We start from the raw sequence: 24,755 nt of genomic DNA on the forward strand, positions 1-24,755 counted from the left end.
TTGCAGCTATTGCACAAAATAATTAAGACAAAACTATGATTGTGGTGTGGCATATTTTTACATTGCTTTTCTCTCCATAATATAGTTTTTCCTCTAAGTAACAAAAAAAAAAAAAAAAAATCACTGCAACATGATGAGGAATATGATCCAGTCAAACTGCAAGAGTCCAGCCATGTTTACAGACTCCTCCAGAAAGTTGTGCTGTGGTGTCTGGGGTCAACATGTCGCCAGGTGGGGCTTCCTCAGACTGGATTTTCTTGACCAGCTCATTGAGATCTGTAGGCCAAGTCAACACATCACACCATTGTTGTGTTCCTCAAACCATTCCTGGACCACTTCAGCTTTTGGCATGTTGCATTATCCTGTGGAAAGAGGCCATTTCCACTAAGGAATGCTATTTCCATGAAAGGGTGGTAATGGCCTGAAATGCTTAGACTGCGTTACCTGTCTGGGTTTCCTTTCTTAACATATTACATCCTGCAGCTGGATATTTACTGGGTGTTATCTACATGACATCAAAGAAAACCACCATTATATCACTACTTTGCTAGTTATTTGTTTAGCTTTAGCATTCATTTGTTTTTGCATGTTTGGTTTGGGTTAAATGACGCATTGTTTTTTTGTGGGGCTTATTTTAGTCGATTTTGATATTGTTATTTAAGATAGCAGGCAACGGCAAAAGACCACATTGCACCTGGGTGGGTATATATATATATATATACACACACACACACACACACACACACACACACACACACACACACACACATATATATATATATATATATATATATATATATATACACACACACACACATATGGTACATATTATGTACATACATTATGGTACATACCCTTGGTGCATTTTGAAGATATTCTTAAGATTGTTTAAAGACAAATATCCACTACACTTATGTTAGGTCATTCTTCTGCAGATGTCAGCTTTGAGAACTAAAGCATTAGTTCATGGTGAGGAAAAAAATATTATATATTATCTGTATTTAAACAATAAAAACGTAGACATAATGTGAACATATTTACTCCCTAGGTGTAAGCATGTTTAAAAACACCTACACTCTCATCTGGGTATATGTTGGCAATTGTCTTTTGTGTTGTTATTTATTGTATCAAGCCTATTTTTATTTACTATAATAATTGTTTCTTGGCAGCCTTTTTTTGTTCATATCATTGAATGAAGTACCTCTCTGTTGTTATTTGCTGTCTCTTGATGATTGCTTTGTGTTTCTTGATGATGGTTTGCAATTACTGTCTGTTTGTAGGCATTTTTGCATCTTATAGCAATTGTTCTATGCCTCCTTGTGCTGTTTTTTATTTCTTTGTCATCATTAGGTGCATCTTGACAACAAATTCTATGTGTGTGTGTGTGTGTGTGTGTGTGTGTGTGTGTGTGTGTGTGTGTAGTATTCATCTACTTTATCTTAGCTTTTTGGTTAAAGGTACTTTCTGTTTTTATTATTATTATTATTACTATTTGGGAGGGGTTGCATCTTTGTGTTCGACTTTTGGTTGTCATACAAGTCTTTCTGGTGAAATTCTGGGTCTCTTTAAGGTGGATTTTGATCTCTTTGATGCCATTTGATCCTGTAGTCCTCTAGACCTATCGCTGTTTTGGAATCATATAAAAAAATTTTGTGATAATAAAAAAAAAACAGGTTTCCTTCTCCCAGCTGAATAATGCGCCTGGAGCGCCTTTCCTACATTTCCCAGAATGCAGTGCGCATCTCCTGGCCCCGCCCTCCCCTGTAACTTTAGCCTGCTCCACTTTCTATTTTGCTGTGATTTCCCTGCCTGTCCTCAGCTCCGGGATCTGGTCCGGAGACACACCTCGCACCCCTGCACCACCACCGCCACCACCACCACCACCACCCGGTCTCCGGTCTCCGGTCTCCATCAGCACCGACAGAGAAAGCTGCGCGCTTCACTTTCAAGCCGTGTTGCTCCCGGTGGGAACCGTTATCGTCTCCGGGCCATACCCACGGAGGAAGGCTGCATTTCACCACTGGGACTCCTTGGGGCGAGCACCGTCGTTTGGTAGCTCGGTTGTCGGTGACATTCCCGGGCGGCCCTGTCTGCCGGGGCGGAGCCGCATGCCAGCGGAGCTGCTCCGCGGCGGAACTGCGTGACGCCCCGCGGTATGGACGTTGTGCCAGGCCGAGGTGGGGACGGAGCGGAGATGCCCTCTGGCTAGCAGTGCTAACGCTCCGACCGCACACAGGTCGAAAAAAAACGTAAAGTAGTCCGAGTCAGTCGCTAGCAACTCGGAGGAGTGTTTGTTTTTAAGACGGGCTGCCGGGCGTTGCCGAGAGGACTGGAAATGAGTTAGTTTAATGGGCTGTTTTTGAGCCGACGTTTGCACTCGGCGCTGTGAGGGTAGCTAGCGTCGCTCGTGCGCATCATAAACAACAAATGCCTCCTTATTCACTGACGGAGGCGACTGCAGTGCCCGTTGCGTGCACAGTGTGCGTGCACACGCGTGTTTTCAGTCATTGAAAGTCTTTTTTAACTGCACGGCGGACGGCTACACAAGCATGACAACAAAGTAGTAGTGTGGTGGCATAACAAGACGTAGGCTGGCATTTCTGTGGCGGTCTGCACCATCAAGGATAAAAGACAGCGGCTCAACTTGTTGACCATGGAGGGCAATGTGCAACAACAGAAAACCACTCCTCTGGCCCGAGAACTGACCAAGATATTCAGCAGCTACAACAAGCACTCCGTGCAGCTGAAGAAGAACCTGAAGGAGACCAACTCTTTCTTCAGAGAGATCAGGCAGAACTACAGCAATGCGTGTGCGTCGACCATTAGTTCGGATTCCGCTTCACTGGAGGCAGGTAGGTCTGAACTGATTCACTCCCCTCCCACCCACCCCCCAAAAAGCCCCTCTACTGCAGGATTATGCTTCTATTCTTTTATATCATGAAATGAAACACAATGATCTAAGGAGTTGCTGCAGCCAAAGGCATTGCCCCACCAACACACGGGCTGAGGAAAAATCCTTTCATTAGGGTCAAACTAAAGAGATTAAACCCCCTCTGAAAAGCATGAGGCGACTAAGTGCTCCAAATATGCTGAGATTTCTGCACTCACTAACCAAGGCAGAGTCTCAGATCTTGTCTTTGTATTTTATTGTGTCTCGTGTAAGTGCTGGTGTCTGTTAGGTTTACTTTCAGACCAAAAATCTAAAACTTAATGCAGACAAACTGTTCCACACATTGTGATTTGGATATCTGTTTCTATCAAACTTTAATGAAATGCTGTTGACTGATGGTCTGTTGATTTGAGGGAGATGTCACATCCTCAAGATTGTTGTGCTCTGAGAGCAGATCAGTCGTTTCCTTTACTGTTGAATGAACAGCATTAAGCTGAAAATGAACCTTGATCAACAGAGAAAAGCAGACTGCCATAACATTGCCTTTCATGGACAATGCCAAACATATTTCTTCACTTTCTAACTGTGTTTATCCTGTAAATATCTTATCAAGACAAAAATATACTTATGCAATTGGGCTCGGTATGTTGTGTTATTGCATACAGTTTATGTACAGGTCCATACTTTTTGTGTTTAACTCTATGGGGTAATGTGTATCAGAGTGTTTTTATTCTGAAAGGGATCCCTAGTGCTATATGACTATGAAGTGGGTCATCTCTGTTTTCTCTTTGTTATATAACAGTTTTAGAGTGTGACTCAGCATCACTGGGGATTATGTCTGATTCCCTACAGTAACAGGGTGAATTGATTCTTCTGTGTGGGCTCCACATCTCGGGGCTATTCAGGAAATATTAGCCCGAGGAATGATGTCAGATGCAAAAGGCTTTTTTTGAGGGGGACAAATGTTTTGGCCTGTATTCCAAGAATGACACTTGTATAGAAAATAGTCTCAAAATCAGTGATGAAAATGAACAGTGATGACTGATTTTCATCATATATTCTTCTATCTTGTGAGTATTTACTGGATAACTTTGAAACAATCACAATCAGTTCTACTCTGTTCTATTAGTTAAGCACCAGCCATTTGGATAACTATTTCTTTGACCCATTTTTAGACAATTTCATTTCCAATTTCAAGTTGATGGTTAGATGGGACAAAACAAGATAATTTCGGCCTCGTTATTTTCTTCCCCATTTTAATGACTAGAAAAAGTGTTACTTCCTTAGTACCATTGAGTTTCTATCTATGGACATGCTCATTAACAACAAAACATTTGAAACTAATGAAAATTGTCTTCAGCTTCCTAGACTTAAATAACAAATTACTGCGAACAACTCAGCATTGCATCAGCCATCAGGGCCATGTGGCCATCACATCAGCTTCCACTGTGGAAGCTCCATGGTAAACATTATTTTCCAAAAACGATCAAGCATTTTGGTGTAGATACAGTCTGAGTTGCAGTGGGTTATAAATCTCTGGGTGAATACTACAGAGTTTACTTTTACTTTTGTACACGAAGGCCTTGCTGATCTCCTAAATAAGAGAGTAGACGTTACACTATGGAATCAGGTGCTACTATGTTATGTTGCCAAGGGTTACAATTTGAAACAAGAAAATTACTGATCAATTAATTGATCTTAAAAAAAAAAATTCAGTTTCAGCTGCTGATAAGGTTTTTCATGGCCACCTTTGGTTTGCTGTTCCCTCGATGGCATCATGCACCACTTCTTGTCTGCTTTTGCCCCCCCAGGTCAGCTTAGCTGCATCTCTTTTCCGAGTCACGAGGAAGAGTTCCTCCGCAACACGGTGGGTGCTGCCCCGTACATCCTGGTTCTGGGGCAAGACTGCGCTGCTCGCTACCAGCTGCTCAACTGTCTTCTGGGAGAGAGGCTGCTGCCGCTGGGCCCCGAGGCTGGAGAGGCATGCGAAGGAGTGCAGGGCACCGTGTGCAAGAGGCGGAAGCTGTGTTTCACTCACGGGAGGCAAACACGGCTCAGTCTGGCCCTGCCAGGACAGTACGAGCTGGTGCACCAGCTGGCGGCCAACCGCGGCCGCTGGGACACGGTTCCCAGAGAGGACTTAGAGATCCACGAGGAGTGTGAGGACCCAGCTCACCGGCTAGCAGAGCTGGAAATCACGCTGCATCACCCGCTGCTTCAGGTAGGCTCAGAATCACCACCGCCCTCAACTACACTACCATGGATAGATGACATGTTGTTATTGACAAGCCTGTACTTACTATTACTACTATTAACCCATCAAAATAATAATTGAATAAAGAAAACTTCATTTTCAGCTGACTTTCCATCACCATCTTTTTTGCTCCTGAACTTGCTTTCTGTCACGTAGCTGTGCTCTCAAGCGGATTAATGGGCAGAGCTGATTATTTCCTGTGTTTTACCTTACCTGATTTGTGCCACTGTTTAGGGATGCCTTCTTTCTGCTCTGAAGGAGCACGAGTGAAAAATGGGCTTGTAAGTCAAAGCTATGTGTAATATGAAAGAAATGCTGGACGCACTGTTGATGTCATGCTGCTTTTCAGTCAGTGTGACCTGAAAATCACAATATTTTGTGGGAGTGACGTGACTTGTCGCAGCTTTGAAGGGTGTATTCATTCCCTATCTTGTGTGATACACGGAAATTAGCCTCTAATCGTTCAGACCTCTCGGCGAGCATCACACAGCTCAAGAAACTAGGCCTAGTTTTGTCTCAGCCCACCCGCCCAACCCCCTTACGTAATGCCGATGGTCTGGTGTGATTCACATGACTAGGCCGTGTAAAAGAAAAAAAGAAAAAAGAACAACTTAAACCTTTTGCTGGATCAAATCACCATCGTTAACATCAAACTCTAGCACACCAGTTTAAGATTTATTTCTTAAAGTTTAAATCGGGAAAAATCTTTTTATTTCAGTTCAACATTTATGAAATACCAAAGTTAGAATCACACCATGTGCATGCACATCAATTTGCTTCCGATAAGTATGTGTCAGATCAAAGAACGTCTCGTCGTGATTATTCTGCAAAGAGCAGCATGTGATAGCCATAACATCATTTTGATTAGGGAAAAAAAAAAAAAAAAACTTTACTGAAGCTACTAGATTTAAAAAAATCTGTATTACTTGAAATTAATCTGATCTTCTAGTAGTTTGTTTTTTAACTGACAGAATGGTTGTTTGCTTGCGACAACTTTACAGGATGCTGCAGCTCTTCCTGTCATTAGTTGTTGGATGTAGGCTGGATGAAGATGAAATCTTTACGAGTCTGGGTCTGAACCTGTGTTGTGGAAAACAAGAGCATTGAGCTGCTGGGTTTTATGTTTCTGCTGAATAAAAAGAGATTAGTGTGTGTAGCGAAGGCCCAAAATCTCTCTGCTCTCTGTGGTATTCACACTCTCCTGCCATAATCACAGCACCCTGCTTCAGAGGCCTGCAGATGAGGACCAACCCGCTAATTAGCCTCCGCTCCATCCTGGAGGTTACTGATCCCTCCCACTTCAACCTAACCACAGGCTTAACCACCGCAAGGTGCTAACCTGCCACCGTGTTCCTAAAATCCTCCCGAGGCATAAATTCAGTTATGTTTTCTCCCCAGAGCGCCTCCAGTTCAGCTGAGAACGCCCGCCCGTTAACAAGCAGGTGTGATGTTAGCGGTTAGCTTTAAAATATGCTAAGAGAAGAAAATTCTGCCTTTTTTAACAAGCTAATTTGTTTTCACTTTGTCACGAACGGTGCCACCGTTTTTAAGTGGTCCAAGTCGCAGTCACTTCAGAATCCTCCCCCCAGACTTTCCCTCGGAGCGTCGTCTTTGAAAGCGGGCTGCACAGAAGCGACTCAAACACTGTATTGATTTGCATTGGTTGTGAACAAAATGTTTGCAGGCTATCTTTGTTCCGAAGAGACTGCTCAGGCGGGCGTGCCTCTTGTTTCTTGGAGACAGGACTGACTGTCTCCTTTGTGTGGCTGTTGGTCATTTCTGCCTCTTTTCTCTGGCTTTCCTTTTTTTTTTTTTTTTTTCAGTCCCAGACTCCCTCTGGAGCTCTCTGCCAGCATGTTTTGGTTGATGCTGTTATTTAACAGGGGTTAAAAAAAAAAAAAACCTTTTGACTTGTGTCATTTTTCTGGCCCTTCACAGCTCTGTTCCCAAGACCTCCGCAAATATTTATATGCTCAGACATGGAGGGAACACGTGATTTGTGTGGCTGTTTTTCTTCTGTTCTGAGTGGAACACTCCTCAAACATTTCAAATGATTAGTTTGAAAATCTAATGAGACACCAAATGTAAGACTTTAGAAACTAAATGTTATCATCCGCAATTCACGAGGTCGAACAGCCATTTCATCCAAATTACAGAGATAAACATGCTGCCTGTTTTAAGAAAAAGTTAATGGATTTCAATTAAATAGGACTTCCGATTGAGAGGCGACCACTCCAGCAACTGAGCCACAGCCTGCAGCTAAAATGCTTCAGTTGTCTTACGGTTAATGTGTTTAGCTTTCACACAGGAGCCCCAAATATGTAGTAAAAATATGCTGAGTGCTTACTGTAGCTCTCATACAAAACAATGTTACTGCTGCCTCTGTCTGAAGCATTGTGAACTGTGCTTTGCAAAATAAATTGAGATTCAAAGGAGCTGTAAAGTGTCCGTTCAGAGACTCCCACTTGTGCCATTCATGTTTTCAGTGGTTGTTGAAACCGCATTAGCAATAACTGCTGTGGCTGAGGCGATGGAGTGGTTAGTCCTCTGGGATAGATGGATTTAATGGTGGGTCTCAAAGTGCTTTAAGACGCACTGAGCAGTTTAAGATGTATCAGAGGATGTTTGAGTGTATAATGTCCTTCACTGAATCAGAGGTGGCAGCTGCTCTGACATGCTTCAGGACAAACTAATGAAGTTATTCTGCATGTCATCTGTGCCTTCAGGAGGTATTAAACTCAGCTAATGGAGACTGGAGAAGCTGCTTCAGTAGTATTCATGTAGAGGAAAGAGCTCTTTATGGAAGTAAACTGAGAATGTGGAAGTGGCCTCTGATTTCGCCTCCTTTGTGATGTGACGCTACTTCAGTGCAGGTGTCTCTGTGCGTCGTGTCCTTTTCTCCTGCTGGCTGTTGGCAGCCTCAGTGGGATTGTGCGGGGCAGTGAGGCAGCGGTGGGACATTTCTGACACTAGACTGGAATTCATCTCAGGTCGCTGCCGTCGATGAGCGTGGACTGTGTGAAATTCAGGATTGAGCCTTGTGATAGGAAGACAATACTCTCTCCTAACTGAGCCGCAGCCCCCTCCCCCATGTGATCAGCGGTTTGATTCCCAACTCCGCTTTTCAAAATGTCCTTGGGCAAGACCGTCAACCTGAAGTTGCTCTCTGCGTGCGTGAGTGCGCATCAGTGGGTGACTGACTTGTCCTCATAAGCAGGACTCAAAAAAGAGACATTCTGACTATAAGTCAAGAGTGCTAACCACTGCACCATTACCTTCACCGCTGTGTGGGGCCTTGAACACAATAATGTTGGCAGAACTAAACACACAGACCTTTACATTCCATTTACCGACTTACCTTCTGTCAACATAACTATAAATCGGAGAAAAGCAGCTGCTGTCTCCATCAGTTAATTTTTGACTTTGTGAGTTTAAGTTCAGTGATCATTCTTTTTTTAAATGTCTTGTATTAAGCACATTTCTGGAAAGGAGTGTTACATCTTTGTGGTTTATCTGTGGTTCGTCCTCAGGAAGCAAAGGTCATGGTGGTGCCTTGTCCGAGTGTCCAGCCCATCGAAGAGGCGCTGGAGGACTGCACCCGCAGCGTGATCCCCGTCATCCTCTACGCCATCAACCAGGACACCCTGAGCACAGAGCAGGTGGCCGAGCTGTGGAAGGTCAAAGAGATGCTCCCCTTTCCCATCTGCTTCGTCCGCATCCCCGACTCCATCGCGGCGGCCTCGCCGGAGCCTGGCCGCCGCGCCGAGAAAGAGAGGGAGAAGAGCGCCCTCCACAAGCAGCTACTCTCCCTCGGCTTCCTGAACAACCCCACGGCGAACTGCTCCTGCGGTGCCCCCACGCAGATGCCCACCCCGGGAGCCAAGCCCCAGAGCATGCTGGGAGAAGCCTTTGAAAGACTGCACCGCCTGCTGGTGCCGTTCACTCGCCAGGTGCTTCAGAACCAGCAGGTGGAAGCCGCCAACCTGCTGAACGGGGTTCACTGTCGATGCCTGGACCTTTTTATCAACCAGGTCAGAGAACGATGCTCTTATTCCCGCTCATCTCTCTGTGTGCGTGTGAGGCTTCATTGTTTGATTCTCATGTGACTGTTGTTACTACCGCCGCTCCGTCCCGTTACGCTTTGACCCAAAATGACCCCCCGGAGGAGAAAAACGCCGTCAGACCTCTGTCCCCTCTGCCTCACTCCCCTGCAGGCCTTTGACATGCAGAGAGACCTGCAGATAACGCCCCGCCGGCTGGAGTACACCCGTGAGAAAGAGGGTGAACTCTTCACCTCCCTCATGGCCATCGCTAACCGAAAACAGGAGGAGATGAAGGAGATGATTGTGGAGACGCTCAGCAGCATGAAGGAGCAGCTGCTGGACGATGCTGCCAATCTGGAGTTCACAGGTTAGTGAGCAAGCCGGCTTCTGATGAATACCATGAGGCAGGTGCAGGGTTCCTGCTCTGTCTGCTTTGTTTTTAATACGCAGGAAGGGTTTACCGGTGGCTCTTTGAACAGTGCAATGCACTAAATTCGTACAGAATAGCAATTTTAGGATTTGCAGGCTAGTTTGTTTTGGTCTTATTCTCCTGTGGCTTCACTGTCTTGTTACTCAATAATGATCATGTGCTCAACATTATTTACTCTTACAACTTAAAGATTAAATGCAGAGTAAGTTCCATTCTTTATTATTCTTCCATCAAATTTTAGTCTCTTCACATCTTTCCTTATTCGTACTGCGGTTTGTGTCACTGTAGAACTTAAGTGAGACTAAGTGAGGAAGTGATTTGTTTTCATAGTAGAGGCGTTTGTGTTTTGCAGCCTCAATGATGCAGAATAAGTTTCTGTACCGTTTGCACAGTGTTGAGGTTTGAAGGGATGTGGCTGAGCCAGTTGTGTTTCGCAAGCTGCCCGCAAAGTTTGGCATTGTCTGACTCACCGGCTGGGAGGAAAGCCTCTTATTGGCTGCTGCCTTTGGTTTCCTGCTGGCCGCTCCTCTTGGGCCCGTTCAGGAAACAGGTTTACTCAATTATCCGTAACACTTGGTTCACCAAAACCAAACAACCAGATTTAGATTTCAGACACGTGAGGCTTGTAGATCATTAAAGGAAAACATGATGTATGTGAAGCTTTATGTATACATCCCTTTTGTTTTCTTAAAGAAAAATACAATGTGGCTTTCATCGTGCTGCTGGTGACGGATATAAATCAGATTAGTTTACGCATGCTGGACTTCAGTCATGATGTTTTATTCAAGTTCTGAAAGTAGAACAGAAGGAAACGTCTACAAGGCATGTTTCTTTGGTTACAGTACCATATATGTACATGTTTGTACTGGTTTGGTTGATGATCATTTTAAGTTCTCAGATAACTCAGATAAGTCTATAAATCAGACAACTTTATCTCAGTGTGTCTCTGTGTTGTGTCCAGTATCTGAGGCATTTCTGTGCGATCAGTGTGACACATGTGCAGCATGTCAGCTGGATTTACTGTTTCCCTCCTTATGCAGACATCATCGTAACAACAAACGGAGAGCCTGTTACGTCAAAGGAGATCAAATCGTGCATCCACCAGATCCAGGAGCTGATAGTGGTTCGCTTGAATCAGGCTGTGGCCAACAAGCTGATCAGCTCCGTGGACTATCTGAGGGAAAGCTTTGTGGGGACCCTGGAGCGATGCCTCAGCAGCCTGGAGAAATCCACCTTTGACTCCTCGGTTCACAACATTACTTCAAACCACCTCAAACAGGTGAATCAAGTCACTGCTCTCTGAACTGTTAGCGTAGAATTGTCAGTGCAGCTGCGTTAACTTCTCCTTCTGATCTTTCACAGTTGCTAAACGCTGCCTACCACGTCGAGGTCACCTTTCATTCAGGTTCGTCCGTCACGAGACTCGTGTGGGAGCAAATCAAGCAGGTCAGACTCGTTCATTACTCTCAAATGATTCAGTCAAACGTCACCCTGAAGAGATGAAATGAACCCGTCCTCCTTTTGTAGATACTCCACAGGATAACGTTTGTCAACCCTCCCGCCATCACCCCCGAGTGGAAGCGGAAAGTAGCGCAGGACGCCATCGAAAGCCTCAGCGCTGCCAAACTGGCGCGAAGCATCTGCTCTCAGTTCAGAACCCGTCTGAACAGCTCCCACGAAGCCTTCGCAGCATCTCTGCGCCAGGTGAGCCTCTCCTCTTCTAGATCTCTGTTTGTCCTCCATTTGTCTTGACTATAGTCATGACTCTGCAGTTTATTGCTCTCTTGACGAAGGCCGTTTGTTTGGAGTGATAAGATATCACGTGGACAACAGGAGTTATGTCACTTTTCCACACATTTCCCATATTTAATTCAACAGGATCACTCTTCACCAGGAAAAATTCAACATGGTTCCTAACTGCACAGAAATAAATGTAAAAAAACGGTTGTCATAAAGCACTTCTTTGGCCACCTTAAGCATTAGCCTTGGCTCCAGAGGTTATTCTCTAAATCACTGACCAGAAAGGCTGTAGGTTTCTTCTGTTTCACCTTTATTTATGTCTTGACTGCTGTAAGTTTGGGTCTTAACATTTGCCAAGGGAGACCTGGCCAGGAGCAAAACGACCCACAGGACAAAGTTCAGGAAACCACAGAAGTCCGTCTGCCAAGGCCACAATAAATGCAGTAAATCATTTGAACTGAATTTGTTTAATTTAATGTAGACTTTATGATGAATTGAATCGAGTTTTAGAAACCATTCTTATTAAGATGTTTATGTAGATCTGGGAAAGTTTTCGGCCCTCTGATTTCATATCTTCCATTTAGGAATTATGGTTAAGTAGACTCACATTATTGCAATAACATGGAATCCAGCAAAGGGATGTCGTGCCTGATAAATAAAAATAATTTGATGAAAATTAACCCGGCGAATTGAGAGCATCAAGGTCTGAATGTTAGCCTTCTTTCCATTTAAGTTGAAACGTTGTGTGGGAAACAGTTGCATGAACTCTGTAGTGCTCATCTTGGGACCTCGCAGGGCTCAATCATAGATTATTAGAGCAGGTTGGAGCCGCGTTCAGCGAGACGAAATACAGCTGCTTCATCGTCTAGCTGTGGTTCAGTTTATATTTCTTTGGTTTGCCTGCTGAATAACTTGTTTAGTCGGACCTCTTTGTGTCTTTGCTGCCTTTAAGTCAATATTCCACACAGAGCGCCGTCAGTTTGATCAGACTGAACGGTAATGAAAGGTGTGAACGGGGCCAGTGATTCACTCTCCCTTCATGACTCACTCATAGGAAAATATTTTCACTGCCGTCAAACCACATTGAGGATCCAGTTACAGAAACATGAGGGAGACTTTAACCCGACGTCCTCATTAGTGGCAGAGGTAATTCCATGGTTTATGTAGTGGATGCATAAAACCAGGCTGACACTGTGTTTGTAGGACAGAAGGCCTATAAAAGGATATCAGTAGAGTTGAGATGCTTATAAAAAAAAAAAAAAGTAGCTCTGTTGAAGGTGCAAACTTGATTTTAAATCGTGGAGTTTTGAGACGATATTTCTCGCATCTGTTTCCGTCGTTTCCTCAATCAGACAGCGTTGGCAGAAGCACGCTGAGAAAGTTTCCTGTGAGATCCGAATCCTTCAGGACTTCCGTGTCCGCACATTGTGGGAACATTGAGGACTTGTACCCGAGCAGCAGTTTCAAACTCTCATTCTTTTATTGCATTATCTTTCAAGCAGCGTTGCGGTGGCAACATGACATCCCCGACAAATCGGTTTCTCTCAAATTGCTGTGATTACTGTCACATGACAGGCGGTGTGTGTCACGTCGCTGACGGCGTTTTCATGCCGGCTAATTCTGCGCTCTTGATGCAGTCACCCAGATCCACTCATTGGTTGTGACAGTCGTACGGAGAAGATGATGCGTTTAGGGTCGGGGCTTTGTTGGACCCAAATATCCTAATTTCATTCAGTTGAATCTGCGACTTGGCGATTGAGTACCATGAAAAGCGGTCGGTCACAGTTAATAGCACAGTTTGTGGGGTGTTTTTGTGTTTCTTCTCATACCCGTTCGGCCTTCAGAGTAACATGTAGAGCTTTTGTAATGTGATAAACTGTTCTGCAGTATTTCATTCTGGTCAAAATAGACTTTCACAACCTTACAGTTTACCCGGTTAGCAATCAGTGAATCTTGAGTTATGAAGCAGTGAAACGGATGTCTTGACAAAACACTGTTTTTTTGTTTTGTTTTGTTTTTTGTTTTTTTAATTGACATATTTTGAATATCCACTGCTTTAGGTATTATCTTAAGCAGTTTTCAAAAGAAATTAGCACAATGAAGTGAAAGCCACAGAATGAGGCCAGACATCATTTGATGGATTGCACTATCCAGTGGTAATGATTCATGTGATCTCGGGTCAAAATGACGCCTCCACACATCAGAAAACCACACAACGGATCCAGCTCCGTCACTGCTCCGTGGGCCCCTTGAGCAAACCCCCAGTTTGTGTTTTTGCATTTGTTACTCAGTCTGCCTCAAAGTTGTTGTTTGTGCAGAAGTCTGGGGCATGTTCGCTTTGCAAACGGCACTGACTCCTTCTCAAGCCAATAAACCTCTTTAATAAACATGCGGTCATCAGAGTGGCTGCTGGGGAGTGTTTCGCTGGTCGGTAGTTCCCGAGCTATGAATAGCGAGCTGACGACACGCAGGACGGCGACAGCATGTTTACAGACGGCTGACAGACATTATTTACTGTCACCCTGGTTAAAGGAATAAATTAATCAAGCAGTGTCTCCTCGTCTTCTCCTGATTTAAACAGTCTGGCGTCAAAGCTACTCAGTGATGGATAACTGCAGAGTCAGCAAACTGTTTTTACAGCGATGCGCCCCCCCCAGCATTTTGTTGATGTTTAAAGATGAAAAATGTACGAGGACACACCGAGGTAGCATTTCAATGTAGCATGAAAAATAACAAACAAGTGCTTGAATAAATAATTGTTGCGTGTGTGGGGAAGGCTATTAGCTGTTTTTTGTTGTTGCTGTTCTGTGTACTAAAACACACAGGTTGATTTTAGTTCAGGGCTCACAGACAGACTATTCTCTCGGTTGGACTGGACCAGGAAGATGACGCTTTACAACCAGCGATGGCTCCAAATGTTTCCTGTTCAGTGCAAAAATGAAAAAAAAAGCCATTTTGAAAAAGTCCACATTTAAATAACTGTGTAATTACAAAGAATAAATAAGGTGAGTTAGTTTTATTGGCGATAGGCGCATTTTAAATGTCATGCCATCGAATTGCTGCCATCTACATTTCCAAAAGATTCATTTTACATGGTAAATAATCTTTAGTTGGCATGTGTTTCTGACAAAATATCCATTGCAAATAGCAGTTTTTTTTTTTTTTTTTAATTTTACCCAAGCTTCATATGCTGGATAATGAACTTTAGTAAATTAAAACATTGCGTAATATAGAAAGTTTGATCTTGTTTGACAGTAGCAGAACATTGTAGGGTAGTGCTAACCATGAGATGTGGCCCCATGTGTTCTTGTTGTTGCTCAGCTGGAGGAGGGACACACGGGCCGTCTGGAGCGCACCGAGGATCTGTGGCTGCGTGTGAGGAAGGACCACGCCCCCCGGCTGGCCCGCCTGTCCTTGGAGAGCCGCTCCCTGAGGGACGTGCTGCTGCACGGTGAGTCACCGCCGAACCCTTCCACCGCGCACAAACAGGCCCAGTTAAACTCGTCGTTCACACTCCGCTGCAGAATTGTACCTTTCTCCAAAGTCTGGACGCCGCAGCGTTTACAGGCGGCGGTCTGTCTTTCTCATTGAGTCCATCAAGCCCATTGCTAATCTGCTGGAATGGTTCATTTTTGAAGCGTGCGCTCTGGCATTGATTTGAGCGACTGCTCGTTCCAGGCAAGCCGAAGCTGGGCCGGGAGCTGGGCCGGGGTCAGTACGGAGTGGTGTACCTGTGTGACAGCTGGGGCGGGCACTACCCCTGCGCCCTCAAGTCCGTCGTACCGCCCGACGATAAACACTGGAACGACCTGGCTTTAGAGTTTCACTACACCAGGTACGTCTCACTCTCTCTCTCTCTCTCACTCTCAACTCGCACGGAGCAGCTGCCTCGTCTCAGAGGCCAAACTCCACCCATGTTATGAAAGAATGGTTTGAACGGTTGCAGCCTTCAGGCGCATGAGTGTCATGTCAGCTTGTTAAAAGCGATGAGCGTCTTTAATGTTCCACTGCAGCCGTAAACCCGGGGAATGCAGGGCTGTGACGGGCCACTGAGGCAGGGCTTATGTTGACAAATGAAATAAAATCAGAGTAAACACGGAGGGAATGTTTCTCCATTCTATGACTGTGAGATTTTTGTCCTCCTGCTTCAGGTCCCTGCCCAAACATGAGCGGCTGGTCGACCTGCACGGCTCGGTTATCGATCACACTTACGGCGGCGGCTCCAACATCGCCGTGCTGCTGATCATGGAGCGGCTGCACCGAGACCTCTACACAGGCCTGAAGGTGAACCCGGAAGCTGAGATAAGCTCAGGAACCCCGCGCTTTATATGACATGTGTGATCCACTGTGTGTTTCTGTGCTCCGGCTGACGTTTCCCTCGTCTCGCCTCTGCCAGGCCGGTTTGGCTCTGAGGGAGCGGCTTCAGATCGCTCTGGACGTGGTGGAGGGGATCCGCTTCCTCCACGGTCAGGGTCTGTTGCACCGAGACATCAAGCTAAAAAACGTTCTGGTGAGTTCGTCCTAGAGAAGCTGTTCATTTGTAGACGTTTGGAGTTTGTCCTTCAAGAGGAGTTGGGGATTCTTCATCCTGCGTTCAGTGTTTTGTTTGTGCAGCTGCCTGGTGTTTTGGTAAAAGACGTTAAAATTTGGCTTCATTCTGATCCTGGAGAGAGCGCCACCTGTCAGAAGTAATCAGGGCTGTAGTTTTCTTTGAACCTCCGCTAACAGACGTGTCTTCTTCTTGTCAGCTGAATGATTCTTCCCACTCGTCTCTTTTCCTTGCAGTTGGACAAACAAAACCGTGCGAAGATCACTGACCTCGGTTTCTGTAAGCCAGAGGCCATGATGTCCGGCAGCATCGTGGGGACTCCCATCCACATGGCTCCAGAGCTGTTTACAGGTACGACCCCTGAGCGCTCTCAGCATCACACACACACACACACACTGGTGGTGGAGTCATGTGATCTTCAACACACTGTCGCAACAGCAGCTTGTAGCTAGAGAAAAGGATGACACCTGATGGCGCTAAAATGCTACCCAGAAGTCTTTGTGCTAGTATGGACCGTCTGTGTCTGCGTCTCAACAGGAAAATACGACAACTCCGTGGACGTTTACGCCTTCGGCATCCTGTTCTGGTATCTGTGCACCGGTTCAGTGAAGCTCCCAGAGGCCTTTGAGAAATGCTCCAGCAAGGACCAGCTGTGGAACAACGTCAAGAAAGGTCGGCTGTTCTCGCTCTGCTTTATTATTATTTATGTTTGATAATCAGGATTGTACGAACAGATCGTTGGTGCCAGATGTGTGTGTGTGTGTGTTTGTGTTCACGGTGTGTGTGGTTCTCAGGTGCCCGGCCCGAGCGGCTGCCCTCCTTCGATAAGGAATGCTGGCAGCTGATGGAGGCGTGCTGGAATGGAGACCCTTCCCTGAGACCCCTGCTCGGCATCGTGGAGCCCAGCCTGCAAAGCATCATGGTCCGGCTCTGCAACTGCGACTCGGAGCAGAAGAGCAGCAGCCTCGAAGACTCAAACTGAAAACACTCTCGACAAACTAACACGTGCACATTAGGGACTCTGATCAGAGAAAAAAAAAAAGTCTTATTTTGTTGTATTTATGGAAAACGGAGCGCAACGAAGTATTCCTGGAAAAGAAAGCGTGACCAATGACCAAGGTGTCTCTCCCTCTCTTCACAGTTGTATTTACATTTATTTATGAGGAGGTGATACAAACAAGACGTTTGGAAATGTGTGTTTTATTGTGTTGTGTGTATTTGTATCTGAGCGCTACCGTTTGCTGTTTGTCATAGTGCTAATTGCTGCATTGTCATAGGATTGTTACTAGATGCAAATTGTTTTAAAAGGTAGTCCACTCCCAGTATTATGAAAACTATAAATACATAAAAAAAATAATTAATTTTAGATTGTATTTAAACCAAAAATGTCTGCATCTATATACAATTTTTTTTAATAAAATGATGTTACAACAAACGACCGTGTCAAAAAAACTTTGACGTTTCCTCAAACAGCTGCGGTTCGGTTGATCGTGTGATCAGAAAGGGACTTTTGGGAGTCACGAAGAGATAAAGTTCAGCTCGTCGCTCGCTCAGTCACACGTCACCGCTCACAAAGCACCGGGAGCCTTTCAGGTTTCACTGTCCGAAGGCAAACATTTGGATTAAACTGTGGACGCTTGGATTAGGTGACGGCATATTTACACGACGCTTCTCAGTTTTCAGCTCAGTAACTAAGTTGTGGCAGTTTGATGTGAGAAAGTTTCCAGGAAACCCAAAAAGAGAGATGCTGCTTGCTGTTTTCTGAGTTTTAGTTTGTTTTTTTTAGTTTATACAGGTGAGGAACACCAGCTAGTGAGGTGCATGGGCCTTGCTGTGTGATTTAATTAATAAAAAGCTGAGATGGAAATGGTACAAAACGGTTTAATCAGTAAAAACAGGAGCGGCAGAGTAAAACAGACAGTCCTCTGTTTGAATATCAGTGTTATTAACACCATGATTGATTCTTATGGCATGAAATCTATACATGAAATTCACATGGTTGGTAAAAATGGCTTCCACAAACATCGCACCATTCTGACTGGGAGGAGTAACTCTTTAAAAAAAGACATTTCAGTCCCTAGAAACAAGCTCTGACTGTGTGGAGGAAGTTTTACATATTTACTTACATTTAAAGATATGTTCTCGGTTCATTTACAGGCCACTCTGTACAGTAAAAATGAATTACAGCTCAAATAGTATTACAGCACAATTATTTTACAAAAAAGACAAAAAAGCCCTGTCGTTGCTAATCTATACAGCTGTTTAGTCACTGAATTTGAATGTTCTCCCCCAGGTGAGAGCGCTTTTAATGTCCATAATACAAAAATGTGCTCTCAGTCATTTACAAAAACCAAAAAAAAAAAACCAAACAAAAAGGTAGGTGTATCAAAAGCGCTTTGAGTTCTCCGTCGGGCTGCACACGCAAAGCGAAGGCCGTCGGTCCGAGCTTCCTCCAGAAACATCCTTCATTCGTGAGAAATAGCTTATTGGGAGCCTCGGGCGGATACAGCGATCCTTCTCATTCTGTTTGAGTTCAAACGCAGAGCCTGCACCTGACCTCTCAGGCGTGTGAGGATAACCTGAGTGTGAACCCCGCTCTCCTCAGAGTGGCACGGAAAGATCCGCCGGCAAAACCAGAAGGACGTCACAAAAAAAAAAAAAAAAAACAGTGTATGCATGAAAAGAAAAGAAAAAAAATAATAAAGGCATTTCCCTGAATGTTTGCCAGTCTACGACCACACGGCCCATCCAAAGAGCGAGACCTCTTTATTGTTCCACAGTCCTCAAAACATTATACAAGAAAAACAAGAACAAAACTAGAAAATGATTTAAAAAAAAAAAGAAAAAGAAAAAAAAAGTGCATTGCTTCAAGTATGTAAACAAAACCGTGTGTTTACAGGGAGAGTGGGACTCTGTGTCAGTGTGCAGGAGCCCGGACCAGTGCATGGACTCCCGAAGTTTGGCACACATGTATGAACTCACACACACGCATTATACAACATATACTACACACACACACCCACACACACACACACACACACTCCTTCAGAGGACCATGATGACAACAGGGAATCCCTTTTCCTGAAAAAACACTTTGTTTTTCTTTTCGAAGGGGAAGGCCGGTGCTCCTTGTTTGCGGGTCGCAGGTTGAGGAGAGAAGCTCTATGACCTGCAAAGACACACCCCTCCGTCAGCGAGGTCACATGGACGTGTTGCAGTGGCTGCTGGGAGAACAGGGTGGTGCAGGAGGAGGAGGAGGAGGAGGAGGAGGGAGGAAGGTTGGAGGTGGATGGAGAAGCAAGTATTGGAGACAAATGCAGCACAACACAAGAAAAAAAAGAGTGATACAATGACACACACACACTAATGTGAAGACACAGACAAACACACACACACACACACACACACACACGCAGTGAAGGGTGACTGATGCCGGAATGCTGCACCGCTCTGAAGGCAGTGATCCTGATTTGATTGGAATGAGGATCAGAGCTTCACGGCATAAAATTAAAGAATAAGAATCTATGATTTTTAGGAAAGAGAAAAAGGAGCAAAGAGAATTGATTAGTAAACTAAACTTTGTAATTTATTTTTTCAGTAAATAAGACGCACTGCACTCAAACGTTTTAAAGTACATATTAATATAAGACCACGTCTGTGTCTGCTGACGGTCTTCAGCCGTGCTGCAGTATCCTCACCGCTCAGAGCAACAGAGGAACTAAAGCAGAAACACACAGCGGCAGCTTCACATCCACACGTCACCGCAGGGAGAGGAAGAGCTCAGAGTGAAACTGATCGTCTCCACAGAGACCTGTGGTATTATTGTCACCAATATATTGGTTAATCCGTTCCTGGAATGATCATTGAAAAATGTGTTTAAGTTAATTTTTCATGTTGGAAGCTATTCTCTACTATTAACTATTCCGAGAATCTGCATTGATGTGGATAACATCGCCGGCACTACATTTACAGTCAGACGGTTTTCTTTCTTAGTTTTCTTACTTAAAATACTGCAGATTTTTTTTTTTAACTCCATTTTATAAGGAAGAAAAAGTAACTCAGAGTCCGTGTGAAAGATATCAGCCTCCAGTGATCATCACAAATCGATTTCCTGTTAAAATCATAATGAAATTAAGTCTGACAGCATAAACTTAACGTTTCTGGATCTAAAAACATTAGAAGACAAAAAAAACTGTTAATTCAAGGTTTCAGGCTTACATACCATTTACATTTATTACATTAAACTGAACCTTTCTTTGTAAAGAGAATGCATCTTAAATACTATAATACAATATAAAATCTGATGTTTTTATACATTTACCCAGAGGCTGCAAATATCAGATGAATTTCTGAGAATATTTGAAACACTTTAATTTCTTTTAGGTGTCAAAGCGATTGGCTTTCCAATAATGTTCTCTCATTTAGATTCCCCTGCATGGACCATTCTGTCATTCTGGCATGTTTTATTCCTAGATGCACATGTATCATGCTTTCATATGATAACATAAGTCCTTCTTATTACCGGCTGCTGTCAGTTTCACCTCGGCCTCCTCAGAGCGAGGATGAGAAGCTGGAGCTGCACGTCAACAACACGAGCGACTGTAAAAACGAAGAAGCAGTGTGCTACAGGAGCGGTGAGTATAAAACAGAACGACAGCGTGATTTTTCAGATCAAAATCCCTCACATTCCTGTTTTGAGCTGAAGATTCAGCTGTTTAGCTTTGCAGTGCGACGGCTGCTGTCTCGACGTGGAGATGCGACAGACCACAAGCGATGAAAACGACACCCACTGAGGACGGCAGCTGGAGGAAACACTGATCGACGTCTGGAACAAAGAGTGGGAACGCCCGGCGGCGATACTCACTCTGATCCCGACGAGTCGCCGTCCACCGTCCCCGCCTTGATGCTCAGGGCGACGCCGTTCAGCTGGTCGGGCGGACCGGGTTTGGGCCGCCGACCGTCGCTGGACGAGGAGCCGCGCGGGGACGCCGCTCCCGGGGCGCTCTCACACAGCTCGTTGTGGATGCGGTTCAGACAGTTCCTCTCCACGATGGGAGAAAGCTGCTTCTTCTTTAAGATCCCTGAAAGAAACAAACGGACTCGTTTAGCTGAATGTTTAACGATCAGGTTTGGTTCGCAGGCGTCTCCGGTCACCTTTGTGAGGATGAGCGTTGAGGTTTGGCAGACTAGGCAGCATCATCATCATGGCGTCCGGCGGCCAGTCGTCGGACGGCGTCCGGGGCTCCGGATTGGACAGAGCGTCCGCCTTCAGGCGGTCTCCACCGGCGAGCTCGCCGTCACTTCCTGCTGCCGCGTAATCTGACGGCCAGTGCATCTTGCTCGAAGTGTCTGTCAGACAGAAGGACTTCAGTCACAGGGATTCTGTCGGTGTGGTCGAACGTGAGACACGCCGCGCCCTACCGTGCGGGTGGGGTCTTTTAGCACCGTTAGACGCCAGGTTTTCCCAGCATTCCTCCGGCGGGAGGGGGCCGTCCTCGTCCTCGCTGTCGGAGGAGTGAGTGGAGGCGTAGGAGCCGCTCTGGTCGTCCTCCAGGGACAGGTCGCTGTCCGAGTCGCTGTCGCGGTCTGGGCACATGCAGAGTGTGGCTTCAGTAAACAGTGAGGTGGAAGTGAAAGTGAATCAGTCGCGATGGACGAGGACGCTACCGTCCAGGTGCTCCTTGGTTTCGTGGAAGAGCGACGTGTGATCGTTCAGGGCGATCTGAGCCTGGCTGTTACTCATCCCGTCGTCCCTGAACAGATTAAGAAACAGAAGGAGAAGCGTTTAGAATCGCTCCGTCTGCACGGTTCCATGTTGTTTTGAAAGGATTTCCTCACCGCAGGACGAATGGTACGTAGCTCTGCTGGCTCTTGCCGCTCTGCATGGTGCCATTCAGAGACACGCTGGAGTCCCCGAAGGGAAGGTGATACAGCCTGCCGTCCACGTAGTTGGTGTTGCATTTGTAACCCTGGAAGAAAGAAGAAGAAAAAAAGATTTCTTCTTTGTTAATAGTGAATAACAAAATGCAAATTGTGTGTCTGTCTTTTTACACACTGTGGCTTTTATTCTTTGTAACACTACCTTAATCTTTAAATGAAAGCATTAAAATAGATACCAATTAAATTATTCTACTTTTACAGAGTGTCAGTGATGAACTGTCAGTGTTTTGCCAGTTTTCAGGGCACTTCAGTCATCGTATTTAATCATATGTATCATTCAATCTTCTTCTGCTCCCACAGACAAGGCTCTAAAGTGTCTCACTGCACCATCTGGTGGTATAAGCTGGTATTGCAAGTCTGCTTTGCTCGCTATCAAAACTGAAATTATTTCAAACTGATATGATATGTGACTGATATGTCCTCACTAAAGAAGAAGAAAAATCATATGTAAGGAAGAAACAAAGTCTAGAAATATTGTTAAAGAACAACTGATTGATGAAATGTTTCTTTTCCAGTTTATTCCCTGAGTGCTTCGAGAGCTGCTGTCTGTTGGGAGTGTCTACAGAAGCACAAAGATAGAAATATAATTCTTTAATAGAAGAGAAATAACTTAATCATAGGGAATGATGAAGCTTCTCTTCTTCGTTTTCAATCCATTATCTGTTGTGATTTTTTTGTTGAACTTAAAAGATTAAAAATAGAGCTCTCCTTCGCCGCCAGTCTTAATGGAGAGGTGACCTCAGTAAGGTCTAACTCCGAGCTATGACCCTTAGAAAGAAAAAGTATTTTTAATCAGAGTTTCTGGAGAGAGAGACTCACAGAAGCCTTGGATTTGATCATATGATCGGGGCGCTTGCGGCTGCAGCAGTACTTCATGGCATTCCTGGCTTCTTTGTTGAAGACGAGGCGGAAAAAGAAGACGAAGGGACCCTGCAGTTGAACCAGACGGAGGAGAAGAAGGTCAGTGAAAAGACAGGCCTGGCTCTCCTGTGCTGCTCTGAGTGAATCTGAGGCCGACCTGCACACAGTTGAACCCGGCGAACAGGTAGTGGAAGATGATCATGTCACTGTTGACAGAGAGGAGCGCCAGGAAGCACGTGACGAAAACCAGGAGGAGGACGCCGCCTGCAGTCTTCAGGCCAGAACTGCAGAGGATAAATCAAGAGAGAGAGACACACAGAGGGGTTGTAAAGGAGCATTTTTTTTTAACACGTTCACTGATCAGAAGACAGAGTCTGATGATAAGTGATCAGAAGGCAGAGAAACAGACACCAGGAAGCAACACAGAGCAGCTCATTGTCCTGAGGAGAAACCGGGATCACATAATGAATGGATAAAAACACCTGACTAGTTTACTTTTTGCACAATTTATTTATGTCGATCAAGTAAGATTGTTCTTTGTTTAAACTACGTACTCATTTTATGACACAAACAAATCAGCGTTTTGTATTTTGAACAAATACTAGATGTGTTTGTGAAAAGATACTAATGTGATTTTTTTTTATTGTTGATTTTACAGATTCAATTAAATTCAGTTTATTCTTCAGATTTATTTTTTTCAGCGAGGCAAACACAGAATATGTTTGGAAAAATATTCAACAATAACCAGAAAAACTCGATGATATTGTGAATTAAAAACATAAGATTATCAAGGACAGACGCCATTATTGAGGATGGATCGCAGCCACAGCAAATATTTTTACTGCTCATGAATTTATGCATCAAAATAAAGCTTTAATTGTTTATCCACTAAAAAAAACATTTGATACACGATTACAAAAATATTCTTGCAGGGTTTCAACAATATGTTGCATTCATGCATTGACTCTACATGTAGAGACTTTAAAACTTTAATATTTCCCTCATGTACGACATTTATTTATGTTTTAAAAGCTGCTATGTTGAAGAACTCAAACCTTTAATAACCAAGAAAAATTGCAGAAAACTAACCCATTACTACAGTTTGCTTCGTCTTTCCTGAGGTTTCGTAGAGACACGGACCACATAAAAAGCAGCTCTCAGAGCTCCGCAGGCTTCAATTACAATAAAGCAGATAATAGGAAAAGGGAACCCAATAACTGTTACGAAACTGATCACTTCAGTTTTTCAATCTGAGTAACTAAACTTCCTGTTGTTAGAAAAGGTGATAAACAATGGAAGATGTGAAACTGAGCAGCAACAAAGCTCAAAGCCAGAGACCAGCGATGGAGCTGCGAGAGCTGTGAGCGAAATACCAGCCATCAGGCAATATGGAGGATCCATCATCCATCATCCATCCATCATCCATCCATCCTCGCTCTACGGACATGTGTACAGTTTCCTGCTCTCTACTGACTGAACGCTTCGGGACACTCACACTCGGGCCTCCTTCTTCTCAATGCCGTGGTGTCTGACTGAGCAGGACGCTCTGGACGACAGGATGTACAGAAAGATGTTCATCTGCGGACAAAACACAAGACATTTTCCTCTGAATGTGACTGAAAGACGTTGACAGGAGGCGAGCGGCTCAGTGACTGGTGTGTTTACATGAGTTCCGACTGTCGAGCCACAAAACACCGGAACAAACATTCATACAGTGTGAAACTGAGGACCTCACAGCTTTGATTTCCAGGATTTTGAGTTTTCAGTGCAGAAGTAAAACAATGCAAAAAGCCATGAAGAATCTTCCTGGAGACTCACCGACACCACCAGGGCGATGGGCCCGGCAAAGCTCCAGATCAGAGTGTCGTACATCGACAGCCAGCAGAAATCCGGGTTCCCGTAGCCTTCGGGGTCCAGTCCCACAGCCAGACCTGAGGAAGATGCTCAATTACATTTGATGATGGCCGATTTTCTCCACGACCGTCAGAGTGTTGACAGCTGAGCTGAATTCAGTGTCTCTGTCTGGAGCAGGAGACGAACAGCTGAGC

The 24,755-nt window shown here is 44.7% G+C and overlaps 2 protein-coding genes across 2 annotated transcripts in view; one reads left to right on the forward strand and one right to left on the reverse strand.

Moving 5' to 3' along the window:
• The first annotated feature begins 1,766 nt into the window (after window positions 1–1,766).
• dstyk (dual serine/threonine and tyrosine protein kinase) lies at window positions 1,767–16,948 on the forward strand. The gene is made up of 14 exons (XM_030092364.1): window positions 1,767–2,852; window positions 4,702–5,111; window positions 8,675–9,175; window positions 9,359–9,554; window positions 10,658–10,896; window positions 10,980–11,063; window positions 11,145–11,321; window positions 14,679–14,808; window positions 15,036–15,192; window positions 15,509–15,641; window positions 15,754–15,867; window positions 16,143–16,257; window positions 16,444–16,578; window positions 16,701–16,948. Exons 1-14 carry the CDS (start codon window positions 2,654–2,656, stop codon window positions 16,886–16,888), a joined length of 2,778 nt encoding a protein of 925 aa, XP_029948224.1. The 5' UTR covers window positions 1,767–2,653; the 3' UTR covers window positions 16,889–16,948.
• Window positions 16,949–18,570: 1,622 nt separating this feature from the next.
• celsr2 (cadherin, EGF LAG seven-pass G-type receptor 2) overlaps window positions 18,571–24,755 on the reverse strand; it is a 54,812-nt gene continuing 48,627 nt past the window's right edge. Inside the window, exons 25-34 of the mRNA XM_030092359.1 lie at window positions 24,526–24,638; window positions 24,203–24,285; window positions 22,865–22,991; window positions 22,666–22,776; window positions 21,745–21,875; window positions 21,574–21,659; window positions 21,328–21,492; window positions 21,061–21,255; window positions 20,771–20,987; window positions 18,571–19,075 (exon numbers count right to left, since the gene is read on the reverse strand). Of these exons, the coding sequence (XP_029948219.1) occupies window positions 19,069–19,075; window positions 20,771–20,987; window positions 21,061–21,255; window positions 21,328–21,492; window positions 21,574–21,659; window positions 21,745–21,875; window positions 22,666–22,776; window positions 22,865–22,991; window positions 24,203–24,285; window positions 24,526–24,638 (1,235 nt within the window). The 3' untranslated portion in view covers window positions 18,571–19,068. The remainder of the gene's footprint in view (window positions 19,076–20,770; window positions 20,988–21,060; window positions 21,256–21,327; window positions 21,493–21,573; window positions 21,660–21,744; window positions 21,876–22,665; window positions 22,777–22,864; window positions 22,992–24,202; window positions 24,286–24,525; window positions 24,639–24,755) is intronic.

This window comes from Salarias fasciatus, chromosome 5 (genome assembly GCF_902148845.1).
Source record: "Salarias fasciatus chromosome 5, fSalaFa1.1, whole genome shotgun sequence".
NCBI lineage: Eukaryota > Metazoa > Chordata > Actinopteri > Blenniiformes > Blenniidae > Salarias > Salarias fasciatus.

Coding starts and splice junctions, on each gene's coding strand:
- dstyk (XM_030092364.1), top strand. CDS start 2,654: ATGGAGGGCAATGTGCAACAACAGAAAACCACTCCTCTGGCCCGAGAA. Junction 2,853..4,701: donor TTCCGCTTCACTGGAGGCAG/GTAGGTCTGAAC, acceptor TTGCCCCCCCAG/GTCAGCTTAGCTGCATCTCT. Junction 15,868..16,142: donor TCAAGCTAAAAAACGTTCTG/GTGAGTTCGTCC, acceptor TTTTCCTTGCAG/TTGGACAAACAAAACCGTGC.